Below are 17,383 nucleotides of genomic sequence, written 5' to 3' on the forward strand. Positions count from 1 at the left end.
AGGAGAACCAGTGGGGCTGGAGCCAAATGAGCAAATGCGAGATGGCCAGGGTCCAGATCCTGGGGGCTTGGTAAGAACTTTGGAATTTATTCCAGTAGTGATGGAAGCCACTGAGGGATTGAGAGCTGCGAGGGACAACTGATTTATATCTAGAAAGATCACTCTGGCTGCTGGGTGGAAAATAGACTCTCAGAATATTTATTAAGCACCTGCCATGTGTAAGGCATGGTGCTAAGCACTGTGGGGGACATAGGCATAAATAACCTGATTTGTGCCCAGGTCACTTACAATTTCGTTGAACCAGACAGATCAGTAAACAATCCACTAGAATTCAGGTGAATTGAGTCAGTGGCATAGCAGGCAAAGAGCAGGAGCTTTTAAATCCTTTGGATTTGACTTCAAATCTGACTTCTGGCTTCTGGCTTTACCACTTAGTTGGTTCTTGGCCTTAGTTTCCTCATTTGTAAATGCCAGTTACATGGAAATGAAAATAATACCTATGCCCTAGGATTGCTGAAATACTGAAATATGTCTTTGGCAAGATGGCTGACCTAGTAAGCACCCACTTTGTGTCCACTTGGATGGGACTGGGGATCTAGACCCAGAACAGGTCACTTGGGTTCATCTTCCAAGACTCTAAGGAGGATTGTGTGTGTGTGCGTGTGTGTGTGTGTGTCCAGGAAGCAAGGTTTCTGTACTGTCTCATCTAGGATTTGGAGGTGTTAACCTGTGGCGGAGCTTTAAAACTTTCTCTCCTAGAACTTTCTCCTGTTTTATGTTTTTCTGGCCATATAGTAACAGTGAGAAACCATATCTAGAACTTGAAAGAACATCTGGCCAGCTGAGTCCTAGGCCATTTCTCAGGCCCAGGCTGCTTCCCTGCATTCCTCTTTGTTCCTTCCCTCAGACCACAGGCGTACAGCCGAGGTCCCTTCCTTGCTGAAGCCACCACCCTCTACCTGCCAGATTTCTTGAGATGTTCCCCCCATAAGCCTAGAATTTGGTGCCCTCTTCCTTGCAGACCTTGAAAACAATCTTCTTCTTCTAGGTGTTTTGCCAAGGCTGATTAGTTTGGGGAAGCAGCCAGGCTAAGTCACAGAGGTTTGAGAAGCTTCCTCCTGGTCTCAGTTCCTCACACTCGCCTCCTGGGTGAAGCTCAGCACAGCTGGAGAAGTTGTCCCATTTCCAGGGGTAGTAACTGCCTTCTCCTCCAGGAAGCCACTCTTTCTTACACACTAAGTCTGGGCAGGTCCTTTAGGCCAGAGACCCTGTCAATGGCAGCAATGCCATTTGTTCAACTAAAATCTTGTGTGAAACACAAGAGGCCAAAACAGGTGCATATGCAGAACTACTGTGGGGTGTGAAGTCAGGGGGGGCCCGGATCTCCCCCCTCCCCATCTCTTTGCTCCCTTCTATAACACGAGGGTTCTTGAGGGAATCTTGACTTCTGAGGATCAGAGTTTGAAACACATCCTAAAAGACCTTTAAAATGGATAACATACCTCAGGGAAACACCAGGTTGGGTACCTTTTATCCTAGTCTGTAATCTGTTCCACCCCACAAAAATTGCCTGAGGGAGTCTTCCAGGGGACATAACTGCTTTAGAACTGTTCTAAATTAATGGATCAGGACCTCTTCCTCAACAAGGAGGGGGTGGTTCGTTTCACTGGAAGAGGTTCCTTTGAGGCCTTCTCTGTCACCAACTGGAGGAAGGAGGTGGGGGCAGAGTGCACAGGTCATGCTGGAAGTCCAGGAGGATCTGCGAGGCACTGCCTTTTCTGAACGTTTCCTGCCAACTGCCTTCTCCCCTCGGCACCCTGTGGGTGTTTCAGATCGACCAGCTCAAGCATCGATTGAATAAGATGGAGGAGGAATGCAAGCTGGAGAGGAATCAGTCGCTGAAACTAAAGAACGACATCGAGAACCGGCCCAAGAAGGAGCAAGTTCTGGAGCTGGAGCGGGAGAATGAGATGCTGAAGACCAAAATCCAGGAGCTGCAGTCCATCATCCAGGTGAGGGCCAGTGCGGGCACAGTGGGCAGAAGGGAGGATGAGGGTCGGGGACGGACATGCCTGTCTGGGTGTGAGTCCCAGAGCCACCACTTGCTGACCGCAGGACCACAGAGAATTCATGTCACCCTTGGGCACCTTAGTCCCTCCTTTGTCAGCGGGGGTGACCACACCACCCACTTCTCAGAGACACGACATTATGTGAGATAAAACTTGTGACGATGTTCCCTTGGCTGAATCACTCCGTGAAAATCACCATTCACACAAAATCACTGCCCTGGGTGCTGTGAGAAAAGTACATCCGAGAAATCTTCTTGCCTTAAAGATCCCAAGAAACTCAACTCTCAGCTCTGTGTGATTTGTTAAAACTTCAAGAACCTCCCCACCTTTGCCATTACAGGATCATCTGTAGGTACAGAGGAATAATATCCCAAAATACATATGCAGGGAAAGAGAAAAGGCACCCGCCCCTTCCTCCGGAATGATTCCCCTCGCCCCCCAGGATTGGCTGCCTGGCGTGGAAGGCTCTAGTTCAGAGCAGAGGATGAGTCCCGGTTTAGTCGGAGAGATAAATTGGTATTTCAGGGGAGGCATCTGGAAGGCAGACCAGCCCTCTCTTTGTGGTCACCCATGAAGTGTGTGGAGCAGCAGCAAGTGCTCCTCTGAGCTCTGATAAGAGCCGGGGCAGAACAGTAGGCATCGAGATGTGTCTGCGCAGAAGTGGGTTTTATGCTTCTTTCCAGGTGATAAAATTCATAAATAAGAAGCTGCTTAAGGGCCCCAAGAGACAGCGACCCTTGCCTCTCTCTGCTCCCCTGGCCCAAAACCTTCTGCTGGCTCAGTGTGTCACCGGCGCTGTCGTCTGCCGCCTTCCGGGCCCCACGCTCCCTGCCCTTCCCGTGCCCCCAGCACCGTTAAATGTTCCCCCCTTCCGCACTCCCCGCCCGCCCAGGCCGGGAAGCGCAGCCTGCCAGACTCGGACAAGGCCATCCTGGACATCCTGGAGCATGACCGCAGGGAGGCCCTGGAGGACCGACAGGAGCTCGTCAACAAGATCTACAACCTGCAGGAGGAGGTCCGCCAGGCGGAGGAGCTGAGGGACAAGGTGGGGCCCCTGGGAGGTTGGGGCAGCACCCACCCAGCTGGCATCCTCGGGCTGGGAGCCCCTGTGCACGGATGTGCGTTAGTGGAACCTCCAGAGCCCACACTCTCTTCCAGGGGCCAGGTCTGGCCCCTGGTGTAAATTCCCTGTGCGTCAGCACCTGCAGTTGCTTGTGAATGACTAAGCGTCAGCACGGCACCTGTCTTCCCCCTGGCTGAAGGCCACAGGAGGGCGCATGTGGCGTCCACCCTGCCTCCCACTCATTCCCTGGCACGTAGTAGGTCCACAGCAGATCTCCGTTGATGGACTGGCCTTTTACCTTGGTCCCTTCTGGTCAGAGAGCTGACTCTCACAAGGTCAGGCCCTGTGGGGAGGGGCAGGCCGGCTCGGGGAAGACGCAGCCAGAAAATGGCTCTCGGCCCCGATTGATGACCACTTGATGCGTGTTGATTTCCCCCTGTGCTCACAGTACCTGGAGGAGAAAGAGGACCTGCAGCTGAAGTGCTCGACCCTGGGGAAGGACTGCGAGATGTACAAGCACCGCATGAACACCCTCATGCTGCAGCTGGAGGAGGTAGAGCGGGAGCGGGACCAGGTACGGGCTGCCCGGGGCGGCTGCGCGGCAGGCCTGCGGGCTCCGGGCCGTGGGGTCCAGCAGGAGGTTTTGTCCGGGGCAGTGTCATTAACTCCACCGGAATCGCTCATGAATCCATCTTTCCTGCTTCCGATCCCAAAGTGAATCCTATCCCAGTTCGTTTGAATAGCATGGGGGCCTGAGCTGGACCCCGGCGGCCTGGGCTTTAGAGTAAGATGGCCAGGTCCAGACCCTGTCACTGTTCAGACGCGTGGCTGCAGGCAAGCTGCCACTCCCTGGAAGCCTCGTCTGTGAAATGGGAAGAATAATAATGGTGCCACTCGCTAGGGCGGAGGGTGGGCTCCAAGGGACACAGCCGGGGCTGGACAGACAGGGGCTGTGGCGTGTTGTTCAGGATGGTATCGACTGAAACGTCCAAGGGTCGGAGTCCAGAAAAGGGCCAGAGGCCGTGGGACTGACGCGTGGGCTGGGGAGCGGGCGTCTGGGTCTGACTTGGGAGCGTCGGGGCGAAGAGCCAAGCGGCCTCGTCCTCCTCCTCCTCCTCCGGGCAGGCCTTCCATTCCCGGGACGAGGCGCAGACCCAGTACTCCCAGTGCTTAATCGAAAAGGACAAGTACAGGAAACAGATCCGCGAGCTGGAGGAGAAGAACGACGAGATGAGGATCGAGATGGTCCGGCGGGAAGCCTGCATCGTGAACCTGGAGAGCAAGCTCCGGCGCCTGTCCAAGGACAGCGGCAGCCTCGAGCAGGTGGGGCCGGCCGGGCGCGCACGCTCCCGCGAGGAAGCACACCCTTCCCTCCCACACCCCGAACGGCCGTGCCCCTGAACCGTCGCGTGTCTGGGTCGTGATGAGTAGAAGGCGCTCATTTGGAAGCTAGAAGAGGCAGGACAAAACCCTGGCCTGGCCGCTTGCTGGCCGGGTGACCTCGGGCGAGTCACTTCCACGTTAGGACTGCAGCTCCTCCTCAGGTGACCTCTGTCGGCCGTTAGCCTGCCACTGGGTTTCCTTAAACCCCTCTGGACAGGCGTCAGGTGTAAGACGCCCTGCTCCCATTAAAGTCAGTAGGGCCTGTAAGGAAACCATCATTTATATCGATATGAAGTTCAGGCACGTGTCACAGCGGGGCCCCAGGCGCTCCAAAGTGAACGATGCCATGATGAAGGCAGATGATATTATCACTCTCGTAGCTGTGGGCTTGGGTGCCTTTGTCTGCATGTACTGTGCTAAGTGCCTTCCGTGCCACAGGACTACCCGCCAGGACAGTAAGATGGCTGTCTTCCTTTGCCAAGGGTAGAATCCAGACACGAGCAGCTGAGTAACTTGCCCAAGGGCATCGCTAGTCAGTCACCTGGGGAAACCAGGATAGGACCCACCCTCCCAGCCCCTCGCCCAGAGGACTCAGATCTAGTGCTGGACGCAGATCCAGGAGCGCGACGTTTCAACGCAAGTGTTGTAAATTACGCTTTGAAGGGGTGCTGTGGGCGCCCAGGGGAGGAGGCCTCCATTCTGTCAGGCTTCCGGGAAAGACTCCCTACAGGAGAAGCCGGCCTCGGGACCTCCATTTGGGATGCTGTCCCCGGACTTCACCTGGCCAAGTCCTGACCCCCTTCTGGGGTTGGCTGGAGTGTCAGCTTCCTCGGCTAGGCCTTCACTGGTTCCTGTTGGCAACCAGCAGCCTCTGTGTCATGCCCTCAACTCTTGCGCGTTTCCCACAGTTTGTAATTGCGCAGAAGCTCCATGTAGGTCCCTCTGTTTGTCCAACGTGTAGCACGGTGCCAGGCACAGGGTGGACCCTCGGGGAACAGCTGCTGAATTTATGAACGAAAGCTGTGACGGTGCCTGGCTAGGTGAGGAAAGATGGGGCTGTATTCCAGCCCACGGGGACACCACAAGCAAAGGCCCGGAGGTGTGACGGCCACGGCATGCTGTCGGCAGGCCGCGGTTGGCAGGTCTGTCTGTCGTCCATGGAGTGGGAGGCGGGGACAGGCAGGAGGTGGGCCGGAGGGGGTCGCAGGAGGGAGCAGAGTGGGCCCGTCGGCTGAGGAGCTTGGTCGCGAGTTATTCTTGGACGTGAAGGATTTTGTGCGGGGAAGTAAGGCCAAAAGCTTTGGGTTTGGAGGCAACGTAGCGTGAGGGTGTTGTGTGGCTCTGAGGGGATCAACCAGAAGTTACTTAATATTCTTGCACCTCAGCTTCAGATAATGGCTGTAAAGTACTTAGGACAGTACCTGGCACTGTTTTTATCATGATCCATTCGTTCAGCCACACTTCTTATATTTGTAGCTTAGGCACAGGGCCTGAAATTGTGGATCTGATGGGGGTGTATCAGATAAGGGGCCAAGACCATCTGGGAGGCAGACCCTCTACGACTGTAAACAGCACAGTGCGAGGGTCTGCGCCCGGGCCCTGGCGGGAGGGAGATGGGGGCGGGGGTCTTGTGAGGAGGAGAGTGGAGCTAGAACGATAGGTCTTGGCATCGGGCCGGACACGGGGGTCAGGAAAGAGGAGGAGGCCATCCTGAGCTTCAAGCTCGTGTGCCCGAGGGAGTGGTGGCGCCATCAGAGCTTGTTCCTGTGCGTGGCGGCTGCTCCTCCACGCTCCATCACGGACACGGCCTCCCCTTGTCTCCAGAGTTTGCCCAGGAACCTACCAGTGACCATCATCTCTCAGAACTTTGGGGACACCAGCCCCAGGACCAACGGTCAGGAGGCTGACGATTCTTCAACCTCAGAGGATTCGCCAGAGGACAGCCGCTACTTCCTGCCGTACCACCCGCCCAAGCGCAGGATGAACCTGAAGGGCATCCAGGTGCTCGCACGCAGCCGGGGAGGCGCCAGGGTTCTTGTCGGGCCATCCTGGGGCGGGGGTGGGGACTGGGGAGCTGGGGGCCCCCTGCCGGCGGGGGAGCAGGCAGCAGGGCCTCCCGTGGGCCGGGGGCAGGTCTCAGACCCCTGATGCGACTTGACCGCCGTCAGCCCTAGGAACGGAAACCGTGCCCGCTTGTGCTTTTTGCTTGTTTGTTTTGGCTCATTCTTCCATCTCTTACGAATGTAGTACACGTTAAGGAGAGGAGAGAGAATGAAATAAGCACGATCTCCGAATTCATTCGTTTATTTAGCGCATAGGTGTTGAGTGCCTGTCGCGTGTGTACTGACGTCAGTGGCTTGTGACGGGGCTGGAGCTACAGCCCACGTCCTGCCTGCTCTGCTCTGCCTCTAGTGCACCCCGTCAGCTGAGGGGTGAAGGAATGTGACAGAGTGGAGGGGACGGTCTCCCGCGCGGGGCCGGGCAGTGTGACCTACCCGCCCTCGCACACACGGAGCGGGAAGGCGTAGGCCAGCACCCCGGAGGCCGGCCTGGAACCGCCAGCACCTCATGCCAGGGGTGGCCGGGGCAGCTGCCCAAAAGCCTCGCCCGTTCCTGAAAAGTCCCCCGTGCCATGCAGCCTCACAATACCACCCCACCTCCACTCTCGGCCCTTGTACCATCCGAGCCACGGGGCACCGCCTCCCGCGGGGTGAGCGTGTCTGTACCAGCAGCTGCCTGCGCTGGGCCGGGGGAGCCACGGCCGTGGAGCATCCGTGGGCATCCTGCGCCCTCCGTGGTTCCTGCAGCCACGTGACGAGGGCGGCGTGGGCTCGCCTCAGTTTCTTTCTTTGCTTAGCACCGGTGACGTGTGTCTCAGGCCTTGTTTGATGTGTGTCCTCTGTCTCCTTTCTTCCCCTCCCCTCTCTTTCAGCTGCAGAGAGCCAAATCCCCCATCAGCCTGAAGCGAACATCAGATTTTCAAGGTTAGTGAGACGCCCGATCCCTCTCCTGTCTGTCACTCTGACTCTCGGTCCATCTGTTTCTCCCATCGTAGGCATCGATCCTGCAAGGTTAACCTGGGAGGGGTCTCGGGGGCCCTGGGGCCCCGGGGTGGCAGGGTGTCCAGATGGTGATGACTGTTCGCTGTCATCGGAGAGGGCGGGAGCCCTGACCACGGAAATGTCACATCTGAGGTCCTCTCCCCATGGGTCCGTCTGGAGCCCCGATACTTGGCCTCCCTCCCAGACTTCTGGCCAGGCAGTCCCTGGCGTGCGAGGCCACCAGTTCACCCCTAAGCCCCGGAGTCTCCGAGACACACTGTCCTCAGAATTCCTCTCACTCATCCTCAGCGCCACTCTGGAGCGACAGCTGGCTAGCGAGGGTTTGCCTGGGTGAACCGGGCACCTACTGTGTGCCAGGTGCTGGCAGGTCCATGTAGACGCTTCCAGAGCCCAGGTACTCAGGCAGGGCCATCGGTGAGGAGGCGGAATGTGGCTCTGGACACCCAAGAGAGTGGTTGGAAGAAGGCTGGAGAAGGATCTGCCAAGAAGGGCACGTGCAGACGGGGTCTAGAAAAGGGAGAATTGAGGCCGCTGGGCATGGCCTCCGGAAGGGCCCCCGGGATGGAGCAGGAAGCAGAGACACGGACGTGCAGCCTGGAAAGCGCGTGATACAGAAAGCCGTGCTGCCTCCTGGGGTCAGAGCAGGACGGCGCCAGGAACGAGCCCACGGAGGTTGACGGCCAGGCCCGAGTTCACGGACTTCCTCCCTCCGAGGAGAGCAGGGTAGCCAGGGGTCCAGATCTGGGCTGCGCCTGGTGGGGACACCGGGGGAAGGGGAGCCCTAAGGTGGGGGCCGAGCCACTTCCCTGGTGGCCAGACTAGGTGTTTTAGGGACCTTGTACAGAAGGGAGGTGTAAAGGGCCTGGGGCCAGCAGAAGTGGAGAGGGCGTTTGTGCCGAGGAGAGGGAAAGGGGTGCAGCGGAGACGGAGCCTTGCCGGCTGCCTGACGGGCGCTGGGCCAGGGAGGGAACTGTGGTTCGTCCCCTCGAGGGCGCCACGGACCAGGGTGCATGTGTGCAGCTGGCTGCGCATGTACACGCATGCACACACACCAGCGCGTGGGGCTGTGGATAGGGAAGCTGACCGCTCCCCTGCAGCAAGACGAGGGCCGAAAGGAGTGTGCATAAGCCCCCAGGCAGCCTCGAAGGAGCACAGGGGCGCCCGGGGCTGCGCGGGAGGCACGCCCAGCCCATCGGCCCCGGTCCCCAGTCGGCCTGTTGAGTGGGGACGTTCCGGCCCCAGTACCCGCTGTTCCACACGGAGTGCAAGCCGGGATGCCCACCTTGGCCCTCAAGACAGAGGGCATCGTCCAGCCTTGACGAGGCCGCCCCGGGCCTGTGGGGCGGGGGGGACGTGGTGGTGAAAAGACCCGGCTCTTCCTCAAGCGGAGGGGAGAGGAGGCCGGCCCCAGGGGCGCAGTGCCTCAGGGGCCCCCACTGACCCTTCCCTCCCCGTCCTCCCCTGCCCCTTCCGTCTGCGCCTCCTGCCCGATTCGCCGAGGACAGGGAGGGGACACGAAGAAGACGTCATGGACGCCAGCCCCAGCTCCTCCAGGTCACTGCCCGTCACCACCTCCTTCTCCAAGATGGTGAGCAGGGCCCTCACCGCCGCTCCCCGTTCTGGCTCAGAGCTCGGGCCAGGCCCCCCACCCCGGCCTCGCCGCCTCGCGGGCCCAGCCCGCTTGCTTTCCTCGCCCGGGGCCGCAGCCCAGGCCCTGCTCCACGTCCTCTGGCCTCGCGATGTATTTACACCCTCTTGCTGCCTCCTTTCCCAATTTAACGCTCGGTGGGTGGAAGAGCCGGGCCTCTGCAGGGCTGCGGCGAGTTGCACAGGCGGCTGACGATCCTGCGGCCGCTTCTCAGCCCCTGGCGACTCCGGCAGCTGGAGGGGGGCAGCCGGCGGGGGCCGGAGCGGCAGAGCAAGGGCGTTCCTCCCTGCAGCCCACCTGGGCCGAGCCTGGCAGGGTCATCCTGCTGCCACTGCTGCTGCCACCGCCATGTCACTCCCCCTAGCCAGGCAGCCAGAGGCGTGGGATGAGAAATTCTAACCCCGAGGGGAAGCCCTGGGAAGCTGGCCAGCTCCGCTCCCAACATCAGGCCCTGGAGGAGAGAGACGTGATAAGGAATGGCTCCTGTCTGAGCCCAGCTCTGGGACGGGAAACCCCAGGCTCTCATTTCAGGCAGCCCTTGCCGGGAGCCAGTGGGCTTCGTCTCAAAGGGCCACCCTCCAGCAGCCGAGCTGTCTGCGTGGGCATCTGCCAGCGCCAAAGGTCTTCCTCTCGTCCAGAGCAGGTGCCCAACGCTGGGCAGCTCTGGGGACGGAGAACGCTGCCTGTGCTGGGCACAAACAAGGACCGCCCCTCGGGTTCCCTCCCGCCTCCCCGCTTCCTGTTCCCGGGGCGAGCAGATGTGCACCAGGCTTGGTGGCTTCGGCCGCCCCAGGCTGAGCACGAGCCTTCTTCGGCCAAGGTCACACTGAGAACCAGCTTGCGGGCCCACACTGCCTGTGTAGCAGGCAGGGACGCGTCTGAGTTAAATTTAGTCCGTGTGTATATAATATTTATGCCCGCGGAGGCGCAACGTATAAATATCCAGCTCCCCGTAACATATCTGTGTGTGTGTTTGAAGCAGCCCCATCGAAGCCGTTCCAGCATCATGTCAATCACGGCCGAGCCCCCAGGAAACGACTCCATCGTCAGACGCTACAAGGAAGATGCGCCTCATCGGAGGTGGGTGACAGGTGGAAGGAGGGGGCGGGACATTTTCCTGGTGCCTGTTGTGCCGCTCGGAAGTCCTTAAGGGAAGCTTGAAATATAGGCAGGATGGTGCCCATTTTACAGATGAGGAGGCTGAGGCTCAAAGAAGGGACATGGCTTTCCCAGGGCCCCCCAGCTAGCTAGCAAATGATGAAACCAACATCGCTTTGCTCCCTGCTACCGAGAAATCAGGCTTCTCCATCCCATGGTTCCAGAGCTTGGCTTTTTCTGCCAAAGAGTGAGAGACCCTGTGAGTGTCCCCCTCATTCCCCCTCCCTCTCCCCTTTCCTCACCTTTTGGACACCAACAGTGTCCCCATTGTGGAGCCCACAGTAGAGATATGCCTGGGCATCCAGATGTTTCCAATCAGCCAGATATTTAGCATCTTACGTTCAGAGTCAGAGGTTGGTGGTGGTTCCCAGAAGGGCCAGACCAAGGAGTGGCCGGTGGGGCTGGATCTCCATCTTGGGTCCTGCCAGCCACCTGGCTTGGGCCTCATTACTGCATCACAGGAACAGCTTAGAACTCTTGGAACACATGCCTCACTCCCGTCCGGTCCTGTCTGAGGGAGGCTCAGCTGTTTGGGCCCGTCACACAATGCAGCCCGTCCGAGTATAAACGCTATCAAACACTCTTCGTCCAGGGAGAGGAATGAGTGGGAAGTAGCAGGTGGGGCTGCCAGGGACTCTGCTCACCAGCTCTTCGTGTCTGTCCTCACACCAGCTAATGTGGCCTCTGCAGGCTCTGGGGCCGCCCTGCCCTCCCGGCAAAGCACCCAGCCTCGTGCAGCCCTCCCGTGGCCCACAGCCCTCCACCCACCTGCTGACCTTCCTCTGCTGCCCATCCTGCCCTCTCAAAACCAAAGCCTCTCGGACAGCCGGAACGTTCCGGAAGCTTCGCCCTCCCTTGCCCACCTGCACACACAGTCAGGAGAGCTCTCATGCCCCCCTTATGTCTTGCAGCACAGTTGAAGAAGACAATGACAGCGGTGGGTTCGACGCCTTAGACCTTGACGGTAGGTACCCAGCAGACCTGAGAGGCGTTACAGGTGTGGCAGCCACGTCGGCCCCATCCTGGTCCTCCAGCAGGGCCTGCCTGGGGCGAAGCCTTGCACACAGTAGGTCCTCAGGACACGTGTGCAGAGTGGATTCTGAGAGGGCTGTCTGTGCACAAGGAAGACAGGCCTCCGCCCGCTGAGTGGCTTGGGCCGGGAAGTGCCTGAGGAGCCTGTCCTTTGTTCTGCAGACAGTAGGAACCATCCCGATGCTGACTCAGAGTTAGGTCCGGGTTTTTAAGGAAGCAAAGCTCTCGTGACTGTGGCCAAGCACTGTGATTCAGTTCCAGTGACTCAGCAGCTGTTTTCAGAGATGCTGTTGTTGTCCTCGTTTTGCAGATGAAGAAACAGAGTCTTAGGGAGACTGAGGAGGAGTGTGGGGGAGGAGGGACTGGCAGCAGGGGGACCTCTTAAGAAGCCAGGTATTAATTAAGCTGTTAACCAGCCTCAGCGAGACGAGTGGCAGGCATGGGGCTGGGGCCCTGGGATGGAGATGGGGCGGCAATTAAGGTTGGTTTTCATCCCCTGAAATTGCAGGTGTGGGGCAGACAGGCACTGGGGAGACTGGAGGGGGTGTGGTAGCCCTGAACCCGCCCCATGGGCAGAGCTGGTATGATGGAGGGGATATTCCCTTGGCCCAGCATGTTGCCACGCAGAGCCAGAAACGAAGGCTCCGTCTCCAGGGAGTAAGCAGGCACGCAGCACCCGCCAGCCACCACCCCTTACAGCCGCGAGGCCCAGCACACATTGAGTTCCTGCACCTCACCAGGCCCTGCTACAGCTGCATGGGACACAGAAACCTGTGTCCCTGAGTTCTTGCTGTGGCAGAGACCATGGTGGCATAGTTGAGAACCCGTGGGGAGACCAATGCAGATTTGCAGACCTGAGCCGCTGCTGCTGTTTTTTTTTTTTTTTTTAATATTTATTTATTTATTTATTTATTTGATCATTTATTTATTTTGGCTGCACTGGGTCTTAGTTGCGGCATGTGGGATCTTTTAGTTGCGGCACGCAGACTCTTAGTTGCAGCATGTGGGATGTAGTTCCCAGACCAGGGATCAAACCTGGGCCCCCTGCATTGGGAGAGTAGGGTCTTACCCACTGGTCCACCAGGAAAGTCCCCAGACCTGAGCTTCTGACTGGATGGACAGGAGGGAGAAGAACAGGAAGGGTTCCGGCTTCTCGGGAGATGGCTCGGCGCCTTGGGATGGTGGCAGCGTCCTCGGGCCTCGTGGAGCTGGCAGCGTGGAGGCGGGCTCAGAATCCTCCGGGTGTGGCCTGCCAGCCCCTTCGGTTCCAGGGCTCCCACCAGCCTGCCTCCACCCACCCCTCGCCAGCTCAGGCTGCCAGCAGATAAAATGAAAGATTAGTGGCTCTCCTTAATTGGGGACCATCAGAAGCTTTCAAGTGTTAAAGAGAGGTCGGCACCTAATCGAGGCTGGGTCATGGGAAGAACTCCAGTAGTTTGGAAAGGGGAGAGCTGGGAGGAGAGTTCTGGGCAGCTGTCCAAGGCGTTTTGCAGTGTCTGGACAAATTCTCTCTGCAGAGAAGGCTTTGTTATCAGCCCAGAGCAGGGCTTGCAGATCTCCCGTCCCAGCGGCCTGAGCTGTGCAGGGTGGGTGTCTTTCCCTGGGGGGCTCGGGGTTCCGCTGAGTTGGGAGGAGAGGGGGGGCTTCCTTACTCCGTCCAGACGCTGCTCCTGCAGCCCCGCTCTGGACCCATAGAGGCCGGTAGATGGTGGTTAGACCTGACATCCCCAGATGAAAATTTGGACCCCGATTCCAAAGCAGAGCAAGTGCCTGCTAATGGCTGCCCCTTTCCAGATTCCCCCCTGGAGGCGGGGGAATGGCTCTGATGGAGAGGATGCCGGGACTGGACCCTGTACCCCGCCGGGCCTCCGGGACCCGCTGACTGAGGCTGCTCCCTCATCCGGGGCGGGGGGGATTTGCCAGGAGGCAGAAAGGGAGGAGCGGGGGCTGGAGGGCCCGCCCTGACCCCCCTCGGCCACCCCGGGAAGGCCATGGGCCGCCCTCCCTCCTCCGTCGGCCACTCGGGGGTCTGAGGGTCCGTTGCTCCTTCGCAGATGACAGTCACGAGCGGTACTCCTTTGGACCCCCCTCCATCCACTCCTCCTCCTCCTCGCACCAGTCTGAGGGCCTGGACGCCTATGACCTGGAGCAGGTCAACCTCATGTTTAGGAAGTTCTCTCTAGAAAGGTACCGAGGTCACGGGAGAGGGGAGGCTGGGGTGAGGGGCCGGGATGAGGTGAAGGCTGCTCACCCCTCGATCCCCTGCAAAGGGGATCGTCCACAGCACCCATATTCTAGAATCAGAGTCTGGGAATCATAGTGTCCCAAAGTCAGAAATCACTACCCCTGACCCCCAATCAGGCCCATGTAGGAAGGGGCTTGCCCAGGGCCACACAGCCCGGTAGAGGCAAGGAACGGGACTCTGATGTCGGACTGGCCCCGGGCCCCACCAGTGACTCCCCAAAGCCTGGTGGGCTGTGCCCACGCGGCCTTCCCGGTGTGCGAGGAGGGGCCGGCGGCCCTTGCACCCGATGTGAGCAGCCAGGGCATGTGTGACCTCAGTCTCACGGTGGCAGTGTCTCCTGGGGCCCCTGCTTCTGGTCTGTGCTGTGACAGCAGGAGCCGGTCGCCAGCTCAAGGTGGCTGCTGCTGTGACTCCCGGGGACGCTGCAGCCCGGGCCCTGCTCTCTGGGTGTCCCGGCCGGGAGTCCTAGCTACAGCTGCCTAACCCCCGTCTTATCTCCTGACCCAGACCCTTCCGGCCGTCTGTCACGTCCGTGGGGCACGTGCGGGGCCCCGGGCCCTCGGTACAGCACACCACGCTGAGTGGCGACAGCCTCATCTCCCAGCTCACGCTGCTCGGGGGCAATGCGCGCGGGAGCTTCGTCCACTCCGTCAAGCCGGGCTCCCTGGCAGAGAAGGCCGGCCTCCGCGAGGGCCACCAGCTGCTGCTGGTGAGGGGCTGGGGGCTGGGGGAGGCAGCGGCTCTGATTCCTCTGCTCATCTGCTGGCAGCGCAGGGACCCCCCACCCCCAAGCCTGCATTAAGCTGCGGATTCCCGGCCAGGAGGAGGGGCTGCCAGGGGGCGGGCCTGTCAGCTCCCCTCTGGAAGCCCCTCCCAGGGCCCTTCTCTCCACGACTCTTTGCTCGTGTTTCTAGAGCCTGTGCACACGCACACGCGCTCCGGGCGGTGGGCAGGAGGCATGTGAACCCCATTTAAGTGCGATGCTTTCTTCCTCAGCAGCGCTGAGCTGGTCTTTGTTGAGCAGCGGTGCTTTTGTTCCCTGGCGGGGCAGCCTCACCCCCGCAGCTCCGCTCGCCTCGCCGTGGAGCCCAAGCGGGACAATGTGTCTTTGATATCTAGCTAGAAGGCTGCATCAAAGGCGAGAAGCAGAGCGTCCCCTTGGAGACGTGCACGAAGGAGGAGGCGCACTGGACCATCCAGAGGTGCAGTGGTCCCGTCACACTGCACTACAAGGTCAACCAGGAAGGTGAAGACCCCAGACGGGGCGGGAGGTCCCTCCCCTTGCTCACCTGCTCATCAGGAGGATAAGCAGCCCCGGCCCGTCAGGAGGACCGAGGGGGCAGGTGTGGGGCGGGAAGGGCGGACGCGGTGACCCACGTGGGCACACACCTGCCCTGGCACGCCTCGGGCCTCCGCCCTGCTCACGGTGGAGGCGGCTCGTCCAGCCACAAGCAGGCTGCCTGGCCAGCTCCCCCCTCTCTCTGCGAGGCTGAGGTTTGTTTACTCTCTCGGGCTTCCCGGCCCTGACGTAGGCAGTGACTCTGGGGTGACCGCCCCTGCACCCACAGGCCCACTGAGCCACACCGCGGCCAGGCCATCTGCTGCAGGACAGCCGGGCCTCACCCCCCTCTCATCTGGCCCCCCGGCAGCTTTTCCACGGTGTCTCTTTCTCGGCCCAGACTCCTAGGCAGCGTCTTCCTTGTCCCAAACTCTGAGTTCTCGTTCTCACCTCTGGGTTTTTTCTTGCATGATTATCTCTGCAGCTGGAACTTATTTTTAACCACCAGGGGCTCATGAATGTTTCAACAGAGCATAAATAGCCACGCTCTCTCTAGCCGTTCCCCACTGCCGCCTGCCTGCCCGTGCTCCTTCCCGGCAGTGCCCGGTCAGTGCGGAAGACAATAATGATGCTCTGTCCCCACACCCCGGGCCCAGCCTTCTCCTCCTGCAGGCGGGTTCCTCCCCTCTGCCAGGCTGGCATCCCAGCCCAGCAGTAAGTCTCCGGGCGCTGCCCTGCCCCCCAGCCCCAGTGCCAAAGAACCCAGTATGAGCAGCGCCCCCTGGCTTTGTGTCGCAGCAGCTCTGCGTCTGGAATTCAGTGGAAGGAGGGTTCCCTCCGGCAGGATCCTGTTGGTAGGGCCTGTCCTCCCGGGTGGTGGAGTACTCAGATGGTGATCGGTGTTGACTCCGCCCAGGTGGGTGGGAAGGGCCCAACCGGGAATCCCCGTCTCTCCATGAAAGGTGATCCGACCGGCCTGCTGGCGCAAGTCTCCCTGGCCTGTGAGGTGTGGCCTGTGAGAAATAGCATTGGAGGAACTGTTTCTGGGCCTGGCGATGAGGACTGTTTTAGCTTCCACTGTGTTATGGCTGTCTGCATGTGGGGCTGGTTTCCGGATTTATATTACGGATTTATGTCTTGGACGTTTGCATTTGTTGTATTCGTAATTTTATACCCTGCTTCCTTCCAAAAGGAGTCAAAATTTCACACTAAAGGGCAATGGTGTTAACTAAGGTTAAAACATGTGCCGTGGTCCTGCCACTTTGGAAGACCATGTGGCAGTATCTACTAAAGCTGAATGTATACACAGTCAGTGACCTAGTAATTCCACTTCTGTGAATACATCCAAGAGAAATGAGTACATACGTCCACGAAGGTGTAAGAGTGTTCATAGCAGAGGTATTATCCATAGTCGCCGAAAACTGGAAACGGGATAAATCAGCACCACGTGGAATACTCTACAGCAATGAAAAAGAACACACCAGACTTTGCAGTGGTTGGGACTTCTCCTTCCAATATGGTGGGGTGTGGGTTCGATCCCTGGTTGGGGAGCTGGGATCCCACATGCCTCGTGGCCAAGGAGCCAAAACATGAAACAGAGGCAATATTCAATGGGGACTTTGAAAACGGTCCACATCAAAAAAAAAAAAAAAAAAAAAGAGCACACGATGCTACGTTGCAGCATCGCGGTTGAATCTCACAGGCGTGACGTCGTGCAGTGAATGCCAGACACGTTCTGGCAGAAGAGCACGTACCGTCTGCTTCCACTTACATGAAGCGAGGCAGAACCTACCTGTGCTGCTGGCAGTCAGCGTAGAGGGAACCCTGCAGGGTTCTGACATGGGCATGAGGGAAGGTTCTGAGTGGTGGTCACCCAGGTCTAGACATCTGTGAAAATCCGTCGTGCGGAATGCTTACGGTTGATGGGGCTTACTGCATGTAAGTTACCTAGCAATGAGACAAAAATGATAAAACACAAGCACTGTGTATCGGTAGGGAGGGACATGGAGATCGCAGCAGAGGTCCTAGATTTGCTGCAACTTGGCACAAAATTTCGCTCTGAGCTTCTTGGCAGCCAAGACAAAGAGAGAAAGCCATCAGTAACTCAGCTGCTCACTCACCGGGGAGGACAGACGTTTCCCTAGCCACGCCCCCGTGATGAGAGGACCGCATCGCGGGGGTGTCATCTGCGGGGAGCCCAGCAGTGGGAGGCCCTTCACCGATGGCTTTTTTTCTTTTTTTTTTTTTCTTTTGTGGTACGCGGGCCTCTCACTGTTGTGGCCTCTCCCGTTGCGGAGCACAGGCTCCGGACGCGCAGGCTCAGCGGCCATGGCTCACGGGCCCAACCGCTCTGCGGCATGTGGGATCTTCCCGGACCGGGGCATGAACCCGTGTCCCCTGCATCAGCAGGCGGACTCTCAACCACTGCGCCACCAGGGAAGCCC

General features: G+C 59.0%; 1 protein-coding gene across 8 annotated transcripts in view; it reads left to right on the plus strand.

Annotated features, from left to right (window-relative positions):
* CARD11 (caspase recruitment domain family member 11) overlaps positions 1-17,383 on the plus strand; it is a 110,281-nt gene that overhangs the window by 84,277 nt on the left and 8,621 nt on the right. For 5 of the 8 annotated variants that reach the window (XM_060078570.1, XM_060078569.1, XM_060078575.1 and 2 more), the window contains 12 exons: positions 1,833-2,012; positions 2,962-3,114; positions 3,581-3,706; positions 4,258-4,455; positions 6,340-6,516; positions 7,448-7,499; positions 9,083-9,165; positions 10,205-10,305; positions 11,295-11,347; positions 13,470-13,602; positions 14,168-14,369; positions 14,780-14,906. In XM_060078570.1, coding sequence (XP_059934553.1) covers positions 1,833-2,012; positions 2,962-3,114; positions 3,581-3,706; positions 4,258-4,455; positions 6,340-6,516; positions 7,448-7,499; positions 9,083-9,165; positions 10,205-10,305; positions 11,295-11,347; positions 13,470-13,602; positions 14,168-14,369; positions 14,780-14,906 — 1,585 coding nt within the window. The remainder of the gene's footprint in view (positions 1-1,832; positions 2,013-2,961; positions 3,115-3,580; positions 3,707-4,257; positions 4,456-6,339; positions 6,517-7,447; positions 7,500-9,082; positions 9,166-10,204; positions 10,306-11,294; positions 11,348-13,469; positions 13,603-14,167; positions 14,370-14,779; positions 14,907-17,383) is intronic. The other 3 variants (XM_060078571.1, XM_060078572.1, XM_060078573.1) reach the window with 3 other exon arrangements.

This window comes from Mesoplodon densirostris, chromosome 16 (genome assembly GCF_025265405.1).
Source record: "Mesoplodon densirostris isolate mMesDen1 chromosome 16, mMesDen1 primary haplotype, whole genome shotgun sequence".
Taxonomy (NCBI): Eukaryota; Metazoa; Chordata; class Mammalia; order Artiodactyla; family Ziphiidae; genus Mesoplodon; species Mesoplodon densirostris.